Consider the following 15,340-nt stretch of genomic DNA (forward strand, 5'->3'; position numbering starts at 1 on the left):
GCTTGAATCCAATTAGAAGTTTGGGATACAGTAAGGCAACTACTGAGGGTTTTGTAAATGTAGAATTAAAGGAAAATGAGTAAAACAAAAGCAAGGAAAGTGTGTTAAGTGATCATGGTGAAGATTGCTTGTGTCTTTCAAATTGCTGAAGGTTGAAAGGGTTAAAAAGTAAGAATGTGTTTAGAGAGAAATGTTTAGGTGAAACATTTCAAGTTTTCTCACCTCAAAAAAGAATATTTCAGGATAAAAATAACGCTGTACTTTTCTGCTTGAGCTCAAACTACAAGGAGTCCTGAAGAACTTCAAGTGAGAAGAAGGATGGTAGAAGAGGAACAAATCATTTGGCTTCAGATTTCTGCTGGGAATTTAATCTCTGTTATGTATTAGCTTTGCCATAGCTTTTTTCTTTTGAGCTAGTTAGTTAATCTTTCTTAAGCCTGGATTTCTTTTCTGAAAAAAGGGAAATAAGTTTTCCCTACGTTATAAAGATTCAAGAAGAATTTTGGGCTCAATAATTATATTGTGAGGAAAAAGTCTACTCTCCATTAGGTTTATTCAGGTATATAGCTGCATCCAAACTACATATTATTAGTACAACCCTTTTGTATGCACAAAAGAATGAACAGATTATGGTTACAAAACACATGCACATTTTAATTCTTAGTCACACCCTCAGAGATAACTTGCGATTTAATCTTAACTCAAGTTCAGGAGATCTGTGTCTAAAACTGTTCTTGTTGCACCACTGAAGAAGGCCAAAAGATAAGAGAGATTTCATATCAGCATCCTTTCCAAAAATGAGTGTCCTTTTGAACTTCATTAGTGTTGGTTCCTTTTCCTTTAGAATGCTCAAGTTTGAGTCCTTTTTCTGTTATTAATAATTGTGGTACTTTCAACAGTCTTTTAACCTTAGTTTCTGCATTTGTAAAATGGAATTCTAATACTTGCTCCGTCTCCCTCAGGACATTGTTGTAAGCATTAAATGAGACAATGTTAGTAAAAGTTCTTTATGAACTAAAAAGTATCAAACAAGTGTAAGGCATTTTTAACACTGACGTAGTTTAATGAACCATGGTATGAACCAGTGGTTTGGTCTCCTACTCAGCAGAAGATCCCTACAGGCATTGCATTTACTGTACATTTCTTATGATTTCCCCTTTCTCTTCATTTCTTGCACAGCTTGGAACTGAAGTGGTCTCATATTGAATGGACACAGACTGAATATGAGGTCTGTGAGAATGTGGGCATGTTGCCCTTGGAAATTGCCAGAAGGGGCTATTCCATGGACTCGGCCTTTGTCAGTGTAAAGGTAACAACTCTAAAATGTCAACTCAAGCTAAAACTTAGGTTGCTTATTTTATTTTTTAAGAAAAAAATCAGAATAACCAAGGAAATTTCAAATTGCAGACATGCCACACTCTTCTGGGGATTGTAAGTATAAAATCTCCTTGTTCATCCAGCCTTTATCTAGCTTCATTAGCTCTTAGATATAATATTTTTAACCCATTTTTAGTTTTTAAATCTGGTCGTTAAGTCTTGAAGTTTGATTTCACAGGGAGGTATGTCCAACCTAGTGAACTTGGGCCAAACTCTGCTTTAGAAAGAAAAGTTGTTTGCAAGGCATTCTGTGAGGTACCCAGAGCAAATTTCAGTCCCCAAATGGCTTTCTCTGAGTATGAACCAGGGTAACTCCTGTGGTCTCAGTGGATGAGGAAAATCAGGACAAATGTATCTTAAGAGTCCTCAAGTCATACAAAATTAAGGGAACATATATCAATACAGTAATCATTTTTGATTTAGTCAACTTGTTATTCCTTTCCATTGACGTGGACCTCGAAACACAACCTATAGCTATTAGAATTGAAGGAATTTTTAGGAGATGCTATCACAATAGCACTTCAAGAGAACAAAAGCATGAAAAGCTTTTATATACTAATGACAACAAATAAGCCTTAAGACTCCCTTCCTCAATCTAATGAAAAGGGCACTGATATTAGCTACTGGGAAAAAAAAATGACATTTCAGTTAAGTCTCAATTACGATAATAATTCAAATCATCCTCAGACCCTGCGTGCCTGAATTCTGCCATATCCAGACTCAGTATTAACTTTTCAGTGGGCATAGGCTCCTTTCCCCAGATCTGTGGGTGCTTTATTGTTATTAAAACATTAGACAACTTAGTATGCCCTATAATTTTCCAGCAGATGGTTTGTGGAAAAAGAAAGAATCTGGCTGGATGGTTTTCTAATAGTCCTCTGGTCTTCTATAGATAGTGCCATATGCTTAAGTCTGGAGTTTTGGGCCACACTACAATTCACCTTGCCAGGTAGAAAGAACATACATGGTGTGACATAGAACCTTTTATCTACTTAAGCAGAATGCACACCACGAACCTGCCAGCTGAGTGTACAGGCCTTCATCAAACACAGCCCTGTGTCCTTCATTGATGACTACTCATGGCCCACAGCCTGCCACCTTATACCAGAGGTTATTGGCTGCTTGACTAAGAACAGAGAAAGAGAAAGCACGTTTACTGGTGTTGTTTGCCCTGGTTCGGATCATGCACCTTCACTGGACTGAATTCTCCAATCACTTTGCCTCAGACCATTCCTTTTCCCACGTAGGATTCTGTAAACTCAGTGGTGGTAAATACTAGGTAATTGCACGTGCAAGAACCATGCGGAGATATATAAGTCTCAGCATATGGTGGGTACAGGTGTACAATGGGCTGCCTTTCTACAATGAAAAGTTCTTCGGGAGGAGCCCTGGCATTGTAGGCAAGGAGCAAATGGGAGCTGAGAAGGTAATACCCTTCTTTAGCAAACTGTTTCCACTGCAGAACCACTGGCAGATATTAGGGCCTTTGATTAGAAACAGAGAAAATGTCTGAGGACATAGAAATAAGAATTTTTAAGTTTTCAATTGTGCTTTTCATTCCTTTATTTAAAAAAGTGAAGAAATTTATTAACCCACTTTTCTGATCATCTTAAACATTTAAAAAAATACAAAAGTAACAGCTGCCTATTGAGCTTGTACTTGGTTCTCATTCAATGACCTCTTTTTCAAAGCAGCCAAGGATGCTGTTCTTAATATATGTTTAGGCTTTCTCTGGCTGGTGTTAAGGCCAGGACTTTAGAGCCTTAAAATCGATTGGTTTTTAGCCCTGAGGGTGGGGAACAGGGAATCAGTCAATAGCCTCTTTAAAATAGAGTGTTTTTTTTGTTTGTTTGTTTTTTTATAACTTACTTGATGGAGCTTCTAAGCCCTCAGTTCTGGGTGTGGCTTGTCTTTGTGGAGCTGTTCACCAGGTCTGCTATCCCCATAAAGCCTACATCCAAGTTTGTGAAGAGGGATGGATGGTTTCATCCAGACAGGAAAGCGGAGCAGACTTTGTTGTAGTTCATCTAGTCCAAAGGCTTTCAGTGTCCTGGAGCTCACAGGAGGCCTCAGAGTTGGCTGACAGACCAGCACCCAGGCTGTCAGGAGTGCCTGCTTTCTTCTTTCTTCACTCTTCCATCTTTTTTTCCTCAGAGACACTATTTTAAAACAAGGTTAAGGTAAAGGGAAGGTAATGAAATAAAAAAAAATCTGACTTGTAACAAAGAGAAAGATATTGTTTAAAATTCATGTTGCTTTCTCCAATAACTGAATCATTTATAAAGGAGAAACAAAAAAGTTTTACTTTTACTTCCATTGATATTAACCTAGAAAAAGTTAACTTTAAGAAAAATTCATGCAGCTTGGATCAAAAATGTTTTATTACAATGAAAAAAAACAAGTTGTGTTAAAAATAGACTTGTAGAGCATGAGTTTAGTGTGAGACTAGCCTAGATGTTTCTGTATTATAGAATATTTTTATTTAAAAAAGACATTTTTTTTTCCTTTTAAGGTCAACCAAGTGTCAGCTACAATTGGAAAAGATTTCACCATGACTCTATCTAAACTGATTCAGTTTGACCCAGGTACGTTTCGTGTCTACAGTTCATTTTATGTTTTTTGTAAAGAAGTCTGGAGATGACAGTATTATGCAACTTCAGCCAACTAGAAACTCCTCAGGGAACTGTATTACCCCACTCCAAGAGTGATCGGTTTGGACTTGAAGCTTTGCCCTTCATACTTTATTTTATTACAAGTGAATATTTATTTTAAATGAGAAAATCATAACAAATGAAAAATATAAAATATCAAAGCAAACATCCAAAAATCCAGAAAAAAAGTAATGTCATTTAAAAAATTATTTAAAGGCCTGGCACAAAGCTGAAATGATTTAATTGCCTCATATTTTTATGGAAATTTTAAAAATGTTATGTTCATATAGATTCCTAAAGGGCATTTCTAAATTATCTTTCTCGGAATAGGTTAATATGTGGAGATTCCAGGGGAAATTATTATTTAATTAGATAGTACAGATTTTGCATTAAATCTGTGGGAAAATTTTGCTAGGTGCAAAAGGGAATATAAGAGTATGGTGCCTGCTCTCGAGGGTGTTCTATCGTGTGGGAAATACAGATGTAAAAACAACTCACTAATAGTATATTGGAAGGAAAAGGGTGAGCCACTGTTCTGACTAAGGCAAATCCTGGAAGATTTCCCAGGATTCTGAGCAGGCAGAATAAGAAGGGGACTTTAGGCTGAAAGACAAACACATTTTGGGGGCCTATGCCTGAAATACCAAGGCTAGAGACATGCCTTCTCTCCCTGGCTTCCGTAGATGGGGGCAGGTAGCTAGCTCTCCTTCACTGCACCACATGGTGCCTTCTCTTTCCCTATGCTCAGAATCACCAGTCCAGGGGCAAATGGAAAAGGCCATGAGAAGCAGCCAGGGCTTCCAGCTTTGTGGTCTTCTGCAAGAGAAGTGATCTGCACAAAGTCAAAACTCCCGCCATCGCCTGCCACTGACTCATGATGTTTCAAGTAAAGACAAAATAAAATAGCTGAAATACCATCACCACTCCAAAATCAATATCTTTAATATTAAACACAGAAAAGAAATGCCTTTCGCCATAAGCAGCATGATGTTTGATGACTATATTATTAATTTGCTGGGACTGCTCTAACAAAATATCACAAACCAGGTAGCTTGAAAACAGAAATTTATTTTCTCACAGTCCAGAAGGCTAGAAGTTCAAGATCAAGATGTTGGCAGGTTAATTCTTTCTGAGGACTGTGAGAGAAAATCCGTTCCATGTCTCTCTTCCATGCTCTAGTGGTTTGCTGGAATCTTTGGCATTCTTTGGCTTCTGCTGTCATGTCCCTATTAGTGTTCTCCTTGTATGTGTGTGTCTGTTCAAATGTCCCCTTTTTATAAGGACACCAGTCATAATAGATGAGAGCCCATACTCTAGTATGATTTTATCTTAACAAATTGCATCTGTAATGACCTTATTTCCAGTTAGGTCACATTCTGAAATACTGTGAGTTAAAACTTCAAAATATGGAGTTTTGAGTGACACAATTCAACCTCTCACAGTGAGCCTTAAATTTGGCATGCAGTAACCCAAGTATTGTTATTGGTCTCCTCCTTGTGATATTTTCGTGATGTGCATAAGTTCATTCCTCAGGCTGACTACACTTTGTGAGAAGAGCTACTCTCATTATGTATTTGATGTTTACCTTCAGGTTCCTCCAGGCCCTTGCATTCTGGTCAACCCTAAAACAAAGGGTTTGAGGCGTTTGCACTAGGCTGTTTTTGTACTTCGTGTTAAGGCAATTCCAACCTTTCCGTTCTTTGAGAGCCAAGAGTCTTTGTCATCTGTCATCCTTATTATTTGAGGTTTGTTACAAGGTCATGGTTTTGACTTCAGTAGATTTGAGCAGCCCACCAGGTGCTCTGTTTGGGTTGATAGAAACTAGAGGAATGTATTACACTAGAGGAATCTCTAAAAGCTACTTTGTGGGGATTCTACTGCATAAGATAAATACTCATTTGCCTAGAAGAGTTTATATGCTGTTATGAGTAAATATTAATGACTTCTGGGGCTCTAAATGGTCATGATTTTAGAGATTATTTAGATATGTTAAGAAAAAAATTAATTAAAAAAGAAACAACACTCGGCTTTTTTTTTTTTGGAACTTATTAGACAGAAACAGTTTCATAAACTGAAGTCTTACTTCAGAAAAGTTTTAAGTTCCCCACATCCACAGGTCCCATACATATTCATTTACTCCCATATTGTTAATTCTTGCCTCTTTTGGGTCTGGTGTCTCCATCCCGACCCCCAGCCCTTTTGCCCAAAGCAATCTGTTCTTTTCTTTAAAAATAGCAGTTTCCATGACTGGTGAAGAAACAGAGAGTGAAAAATCAAAGACAGTGTGATATTATAAGATTTGAGAACTCTTGGGAGGCAGCTGGAGAGAAAATGGGTGACTTTTCAGGCTGGTGAGCTATATATATACTGAAGCTAGTAAGCTAGCCTAGTAGCCGTAGCACCAAACCAAAAGACTAATCCTGACTACTTTGCATTAAGCTTTTGTGACTAATCTTGAGTCAAAGTGTAAATATTGTTTAGAAAGTGATTGTTTTCTTTTTAAAATATATGTTCTTGAAAGGTTTGCTGCATTCTTAATTGAGAAGCCATCATTCCTAAGAGTCAAAATATTTCCTAAAGGAACGGGTGTCTAATGTGGCATTTACTAAAACTTATGGAGAAAACGTCTTTCAGTGGCTTTACAGGAAAATATTCAGGAAGTGACCTATTCTGTAAAGTGGGATATGTCTGCATAAAATGACACCTTCTCTCTCCTTTTCAGCACCTTTTGTTTTATGGAAACAGGGGGCCAGTTCGAGCCTTCTGAAATCGCTTATAAGCTCAGTAATTTAACAATTACTTTGCACCTTGAAAGTGGGACAGGAAGGAAAAAGAAAAAACAAAGTTCTTACTTCCAATCTCATTAATGTAAAAAAGTTGGTCCTATGTGCACACCTGGTAGAGAGAAAGTTGAAAACAAATCAGAAGCACTTAAATGAAACTTGGAATAGATGTTCTTTAACCATCTGTTTCTAATCTACTCCATCATATCTTACAAAAACTTTAAGGTTTCTTTTTTTCCCAGAGGTGGGGCAGGGAGGAGAGCTGCTGTAATTAAAAAAAAAAATTTTTTTTTAAAGATGGCAATTGGTTAGGCCTGGCAATATTTTTTTGTATTGGATTTTTATGTGAAGAATGTTTAACTCTATGGGCTTTGAGAATCGAAACAGTTCTCTGAATAGCAAAAATCTTAGCATTTATATATTTTCTTCATTGTCCAGCCTCATCTCTTTATATCAGTTTTATTACAACAGCTGTCTATGTGACCTCCCAACTTCTAGCCTCTCTGCCTGCACCCCTAAATCTTCCTATATAACACTTTCAGTTTCATTTTTCCAAGACATCCATTTTCAAGAGCCTTCCCTGTTGTCTTCGGTTTAAAGTCTGAACCCCACCACCTAGTTAGTGTCCAGGGCTCTCTGCTGTCTGACTACAAAACTGCCACTGCAGCCTTATCACTTCCTATTCATCTCAGTGACCTCTCTATACCAGCCACTAATCTGCTCAGCCTTCCCTATCAAGGGCTCTGCTTTGCTATCTTCCTGCCTTTGCTTTTGTTGTTTTCCCATTTCTTCCCTCCAAATCTTTCCAGCTCTGCAGCCCACACACATATAGTACTTACCGTCTGTCTATTCTGTATCGTTTGGCAGCTAACCATACATTGCCTTGAATAGTTGACTTTTCAACTATTTACATTTTGTCTCTTCAAAGAAGTTTTAAATTCCTTTACGTCAAGCCTTGCTTATATCACACCTCTGGTGTTCTCCGTAGCATCTAAAGCAAAGGCTATTATGTAATAGATACAAAATAATATATTGTGATGGATTGATTTATCCATCCATGTAGTGGGACTTATAAAATATTTCATATTAGGTGCTTCAACTTCTATTTTGGCAAAAATCCTGAAAGTAATTGATTTAAGAACTCAGTTGATCCTGAATGCCTAACAAATTAGCTATCAGCCTATGTTTTTAATAAAAATATTTCAAATACACTTAATTTTTCCTTTTAAGTGCAGCCAAGAGTAGGATAAGTGAAGAATTTCATCTTTCCATTGAATTTGGTTATGGGTCGACGAGACTTTGATTAAGATCATGAAATCTATGTTGGCGTGCTTTCAAGAAGGAGGCCATCATACAGATGGCACAATCGAGAGGCATAAATCTGTAGGAAACAATCTGCAAGGAAAAGGCTAGAAATGAAATGTTTAACTGCTTATACAGCTGGGTCGATAGGAATAAAAGCACTTAAATAATCAAAAAGTAAATAGCAGGGTAAAGTTTTCAAAACTTAGCCCGAGAAGGTTAAACCATAAATTTATTATCTTTTTTTCCCTTAAACTTGAGCCTTCTTTCTCCACTAAACAGCACTTTATTTTCCTCCTGCCACCACTTTTATTTTTTTCCCTAAAACTCTGGAGAGATATCCTATAATCCACGTCGTAGAAACTGGTCAGGGTTAGACAATCTCAGAAGTTTCTTCCAGCTTTAATATTTTGTGTTTCTGGAGTTGTTTTGTGTCCCATCTGAGTGATGGTAGGATGGCTGGGGATGTGTTTTAAACATCAAAACTATTTTGTATTAAGTTCACAAAGTTACTGTAAACCAAGCTTGATTGTAACCCCATGAATAGAGGCGGACAGAAAGGGAAAGAACAAATTGGCTCGGTCTAGTTTTACAACTCCCAGCCCATAAATTCTCTCCAGGAGGATATCAAACTACTGAGCATTACATCATCAGCAAAAGCATTTTCAGGCTAGAAGGAACTCAGGAAGTGGAGCCGCCGATGGAGGCAGCTGTCTTTAGAAATCAATCATTTCAAGGGCTCCATGAATAGCACGAAGTACCATCCAATAATCACTTCTGACTGTCTGTATCAACATCTTAAGAGTTTTGAAACTATTAAGCTTTTTAAGATTGCAGTACTTGTTTATTCCTAAGAAGAGAAGGGCAGGTCGGGGGAAAAAAATTAAGTCTTGGATCTTGTCTCCCTAACTATTTTTTTTTTTTTTGCTCATTCCTTGCAAAATGCAGCTTGACTTTTTGTAACAATGTTTGCATTTAAACTGAATCATCATTGTCCAGAAACAAATGTGGTCTTTTAATATTATTTGGAGAACAGCAAGACTTCAGTGAGTTGGTAGCAGTACAATAGCTCACTCAGGCTACTGCAGTCTAGCTGCAGACATGTTAATTAATATATTTCTCTGACACCTAGGTGATTGAAATAGCAATTAAAGAGTAATTAAAATGTTTACTTCTTGTAGGAATGTCAACTAAGATGTGGAATATAGCAATTACCTATGACGGATTAGAGGAAGATGATGAGGTCTTTGAAGTAATTCTGAACTCCCCTGTGAATGCAGTTCTTGGCACAAAGACAAAAGCTGCAGTGAAAATTTTGGACTCAAAAGGAGGTATTCTTTTGATCCTCATCTTGAAATCAGGAGCGATCCTGGCGCTGTAGCTGCTTGCTTTCAACAGCCAATGTGCTTGATAACGCCTTCACATCAAAATGCTTAATTTCTTGTCAAGAAAGCAACCTCAGTCATGATGTAGGCTCTTTATTCTGTTTTCTGCTTCATGTGGTTTTCCTCCTGCTAGGAACTACTGGTTCAGAAAAGCAACAAGTCGGTGCTATAGTTGGTTTTTTTCCCTACTCGTTTGTTGTTCTCACCAAGGGGGAAACAATGTTGGTGAGAATCTAACGACAATTATTTTCCCCCAGAGTTTGTAGGGCTGTAATTATCTTCCTCTGTTAAAGAGAGCTCTTAATGCCTAAAATCTGAGCCCCCTACTGGAGTGTGACCAGGAAAGGTCTAAAGGAGGAAGGAATGGAAGAAAAATAGATGTGAAAGATGCAGCTGGCTTGGGGATTCAGGAGCAGCTGGAGAATATTAATGAATAACCTTGGGCTGCAGAGCCGAATAGGTCCTGGATAGTAATGTGCTAAAGAACAACCTGTGAACTAAATAAAACAAAGACCAACCGTAGTCCTTGGTGCTCTAATTTTTTTCTGCAAATACCTTCTACTTATTTGTCTATGTAGCATTTTACAATTGTCCAGTTTCTATGCTCTCTCTTATATTTCTGTTTTTATACCTGTCATATCCTTTTCCTGTATGTTTTCCTTACTTGAAATCTATTATCTCTTCTCTTTCTCATCCTTTAATAAAAATGGACACTATTCTCTTTCTTTTATAATACTCATATTTCCACAACATCTCTCCCAATCACCTTTCATCACTAAATTGATTCTTTTTTCAATAGAAATTTCTGTTCACATTAAGTACATAAAATATATGAAGTACACACTTTACACTTAAAGTATATAATTCCAGATGGGGGTTCTGGGTTTAGATTTTTTTCACACTAATTGGTAATATTTCCAATAGAAGAACTTCTGTTAAGATTTAATAGATCTTTGGTCCGTAGCAGTTGAATGCTAATATTTATTTGTTATTTGATTTCACTGGTATCTTCGAACAATTCCAGTTTCTACCTCTAGGAGACTGGGGAAAGGATGATCACTTCGAAGTGTTTGTGGAATGATACTTGATGACTGAATAAACCTGCTAGATTGAAGAGTACTATAATATGAAGAGAAGTGAGGCTGCTATGGCATAAGGATATGGTGTGATTATAAAATCATGACAATGATTTTAATTTGTGGTTTATGAAATCAATTTCATGACTTTATAATCACCCTGCAGATGTGCAGAAGGGCACAGCTTTCCTGGATGGAAATTGATGAAGAGTAAAGGAGTTTCTGGCAAATGGCGAAAAGGCAGCATCTGGCGGGAAAACCATCTATCTAAGTTTAATGACAAGCTGCTCCAGGGGCTGTGTCAATGTGATCACTTATTTGTTTGTATAAATGAACTGACCTGCCATCTTGCCTCCAGGGCAGTGCCATCCTTCATATTCCTTCAACCCAAACAAGCACAATGCATGGAAGAAGGGCATTTGGCCCCCGCTGTCCCCGGGGTCTTCCTCACCCACTACTTCTGGTTCCTTTCATCTGGAAAGAAGACCTTTTCCATCTTCCAAGCGGCTAGCAGTCACCAGGGGAGACACCATGCGGGGCTTTGATTCTACAGATCTTTATGGAATAAAGCTTAGGATGCGAGGGAATGGCAAAACAGTAAGGATGGGGTCCTTCGGGAATTTGGTGTGTGAAATACACATTAAAAGAATCAAAAGATATTAACCAGTATTCTGAGACACTGAAGAAGCTGTTTGGATTCTCATAGAGAGTGGGGGCCATGGTTCCTTACACAATTATGCAGTGCCTTTTGTATATAAATATCATAATGCTGTCCTACTTCATTAATTGTACTAATTGAAGTGATACATATACTGACTCATTTATTGATTTCTATTTTGGTTGCTTTTGTGATGGAGACAGGGGATGACCAGTGACCCTGGAATAGAATGAGACTAAGCAGTTACTTGGGTGTGGCAATCATGGCTTTGACCTTATTAGCATAGTGCTCTAACCAGGCACACAATCTTGTGTGTGCGTGCATGTTTTCTTGGACCTCTGGGCATCATAGATATACCAACAAAATAAGGATATCTTTTCTCTCTAACTGGGGCTATGAATTAACATTGATAAGTTGTGATTAGGTCTAGTGATTTTTAAAATTCCAATGATTAGAGCATGGAAAATCTTGAGAAACATGTTTAAAAATTTTCAGACATCAACAAGATCTTACTAAAAGGATTTTACCCTGTTGCTAATTATTATTAAGCCAATTTTGCTTATATTTTGTTCTCTGTTGATTTCAGGTTCATCCATCCTCTGTTTATAGAAATGAAACAGATATCATCTATAATGTAAGCACAGTCTGAGAGATTTGCTAAATTTCTTGTATCTAAGGGTACAAAATATTTAGTGAATTTTTTAATGCCTTTTATCAATTTCTCTTAAAATCCTATTTTGAAATTTGTTTTAGAGGCTTGGATAGTCAGAAAAAAAACAATTTTGCTTTTATCAAATTTTTGAATTGCTCATTTTTGCAACAAATGTTTTGTTTGCTATCTTGATGTTTGCTTTTTTCTTTATTGCTATTTATTGATTTCCTCAGTATCATGGAATGGTTTCCCTGCAACTAGAGGATGACAGGACCCCAACTCACAAAAGGAAGACCAAAATATCCATTATTAGTCAGCCACGAAAGACAATCAAAGTAGCAGAACTGCCTCACGCAGATAAGGCGGAATCCACAGCTGACTCACACTTCCCCAGACAGGTATGAAAATCTTTTTACTACCTATGCACCTTACAACAAGCTGTTTGCTGGGCCTTCAAGCTTGGGGAGAGTTTACTCAACACAAACGCTACTCAACAAACGAAGACCTAAAGGAGGTAAGTATGAGATCAACGTCAATTCTCAATTGCCTTTCCTTCCCACAGAACCATTGGCCTTCATTTCCAAAGAACTGCACAATGGAATTGAAGGGACTCTTCCACTTTGAAGAAAGACTCCAAAAGCTATATAAGTGCAATGGGGTTGCCTGGAAAGCTTGGAGCCCCCAAACCAAGGTGAGACACAGGATGAGCAGCCAGATACCTTTACTTGCAGTATACCCTGTGATAAGGTAGCAGAGAGGCTTCTCTTCATCGGCCTGCCTTTATTACACTTTGAAAGAGAAGAGAGAAAAAAAAAATGGCCCCAGTAATGTTTTAAATATCACAAAATACGTTAGTTATATCAATACATTTTAAAAAGAATTTGTTTAGCAATCAGAAAGTCACAGGTATAAAATTGAAACATTGCTAACTTTAGTATTGTTTCTGTAAGAAGCCATTGCATTTCTTAAGGTGGAGAATTGGGATTAGCGCTGACCTCCTTTCTGGTGAAAAAACTGCTCTATTCAATTTAGGGAACTCCTAGGACTCTTTATGCTGAGACTTTAGATTGTAAAGACCATTATGATATAAACACGGACAACTGTTTTTCAGGAGGTGGAAGACAAATCCTGCCCAGCTAGGTGGCACCATCATTCAGGCTACTGCCACTTCTTGATCACAGAGCAGAAAGGCACCTGGAACACAGCTGCCCGAGCTTGCAGGGAACAGTAAGAAAATTTGTTTCATATTTGACTATTTTTCTACTGTTTCTCTATTATCTCATGGAACTATAGAACTGCTTCCTTCATTCAAGTGTTGAGTGTCTAATATCTACCTGACATTGCTTTAGGAGCCCAAGGAGAGTCTGAAGTTCAGATCTTTGATGTAGCTCTTTTATGTTAAAACTGTATCATTGCCACAATATTATTTTTTAGCCTCTCTATCTCAGTCTTTTGGGGAAAGAAGAAACTTTTCTGAGTCAGCAGCATTGCAGGTTATATCAATTTTTTAAAATATCAAATAGGAATTCCTGCTTATTGATTTGGAAACATAGCAGTGAAAGATCACATAGCATCAGACCCATGGCAATGTAAGAGGCATTGATGCTTATGAAACCAGACAAGTTGGACAAAAGGCCATTGGGTGATGGAACACTCAATGAAGGATGACTTGTGGTCCAATTATGACAATAAAATTTACCTAGTTCAAAAAGACTTTAAAAATGCATAAGTAACTATCCCTGACCGCACCCCCCGCTTTTTTGCCCACCTGGATATTATCCAAAATAATGCAATTAGACTAATATGCCACATGGCTGGAAATTGACTGGTGGATATTGATCAGACCTTGTACTTTATCAAATTTAAAAAGTTATAATCATCTAAAAACACTAGTAAGAAAATGAAAGAACAAACCACATTTGAGAAAAGCTAATCTCAAATCATATATCTGATAAAGTTCTCGAATCTTGAAAATTCAAACAACTCCTACAAATCAATCACAAAAAGACAACCTAATTTAAAAAAAAAATAATAAATGACTTGGAGGGATCACAAGAAACGATATACACTTGGTCATTAGGTTCAAGAAAAGATGTTCAGCACCATTAGACATCAGGGAAATGCAGATTAAAATCACAATGAACTACCACTTCACATCCACTGGAATAGTTAAAATCACAAAGACCGACAATACTGACTGTTGTAGAGCAAATAGAATTCTAATGTATTGTTGGTGGAAGTGTAAAATGATACAACCACTTTGTAGAACTGTCTGGCAGTTTCATAAAGAGACGTGCATCTACCCTATAACCTACCAATTCTACTACCAGGTATTTACCCAAGAGAAATAAAAATATATGTTAAAATAAAAAGAAATAAAATAAATTATAAAACGTATAAAATAAATTTCATAAAAATTTAATAGCAAACTTTTTTATAATAATAGTTTGGGTCATTTGTCTTTTTTGTTTTTGAGTTATAGGAGTTCTTTGTGTTTTCTCCATCAAAGGAGAATACTGTAGATATTTTTCTGATAAGTTGTTTTATAAACCATAAAATGGAATGAACTACTGAAACCTCTAATAATGTGGATACATCTCAAAAACATTATGTAGAGAGGAAGCAGCCCAACATAAAAGAATATATATTGTATGATTTTATTTATATGATAGGAAAAGCTAGCATATTAGATGGTGTTAGAAATTGAAAAACAAACAAACAATCATCTCTGGCAGGAATTGTGGGGTGACTAGAAAATAGGTGAGGTTCTAGAGGGATGAAACTGTTTTATGTCTTCTTCTGGGTGGTTGTTACAGGATATATACCACTGTCAAAATTCACTCAATTGAATACTTTAAGATTTATGCATTTTATTGTAGGTAAATTATACATAGATTTTTAAAAAGCTAATAGAATATTTCAAAAGTGTATTTAAAAACTGGCCAAATCTTTTTCACTGAAGTATTTCTTGCCCTAAGTATAAGGAAAGGTACCATAGAGATTAATCAGTGGCTTCAGGTTTTTGTTGATGAGTTAGTGGTATAAAATAAGTTAAAATGTTTTTTTTTTAATTTTATAAATAATCATTGCTTAAATACATGTGTTCTCATAATGCCATATGTTAAAGAACAATTAAGACATTTTTCCACCAAAATAACCAGATGTCTTTGTTGTTGTTATGGGCTTTTGAGTCAATTCCGGCTCCTGGCAGCTCTATGAATGAGTGACATCCACAGCGTCTTGTCCTCAACAGCCTTGCTCAGCTCCTACAGACTCATTCCTACATGGTTTCTTTTACGGAGTCAATCTATCTCATATTTGGTATTCTTTTCTTGCTGCCTGCTATTTTCCCAAAATTGTTGTCTTGTCGAAAGAATCCTGCCTTCTCATGATGTGCCTGAAGTAAGACAGCTTCAGTTTGGTCATTTTTTGCCTCCAGCGATGTTTCAGGCTCAA

General features: G+C 36.9%; 1 protein-coding gene across 5 annotated transcripts in view; it reads left to right on the plus strand.

Moving 5' to 3' along the window:
- FREM1 (FRAS1 related extracellular matrix 1) overlaps positions 1 to 15,340 on the plus strand; it is a 138,289-nt gene that overhangs the window by 113,440 nt on the left and 9,509 nt on the right. For all 5 annotated transcript variants that reach the window (XM_039875149.1, XM_039875056.1, XM_039875193.1 and 2 more), the window contains 8 exons: positions 1,180 to 1,309; positions 3,890 to 3,962; positions 9,295 to 9,444; positions 10,933 to 11,171; positions 11,819 to 11,866; positions 12,118 to 12,282; positions 12,447 to 12,575; positions 12,996 to 13,111. In XM_039875149.1, the coding sequence (XP_039731083.1) occupies positions 1,180 to 1,309; positions 3,890 to 3,962; positions 9,295 to 9,444; positions 10,933 to 11,171; positions 11,819 to 11,866; positions 12,118 to 12,282; positions 12,447 to 12,575; positions 12,996 to 13,111 (1,050 nt within the window). The remainder of the gene's footprint in view (positions 1 to 1,179; positions 1,310 to 3,889; positions 3,963 to 9,294; positions 9,445 to 10,932; positions 11,172 to 11,818; positions 11,867 to 12,117; positions 12,283 to 12,446; positions 12,576 to 12,995; positions 13,112 to 15,340) is intronic.

Source organism: Pteropus medius, unplaced genomic scaffold, assembly GCF_902729225.1.
Source record: "Pteropus medius unplaced genomic scaffold, Ma_sr-lr_union100, whole genome shotgun sequence".
Lineage (NCBI taxonomy): Eukaryota > Metazoa > Chordata > Mammalia > Chiroptera > Pteropodidae > Pteropus > Pteropus medius.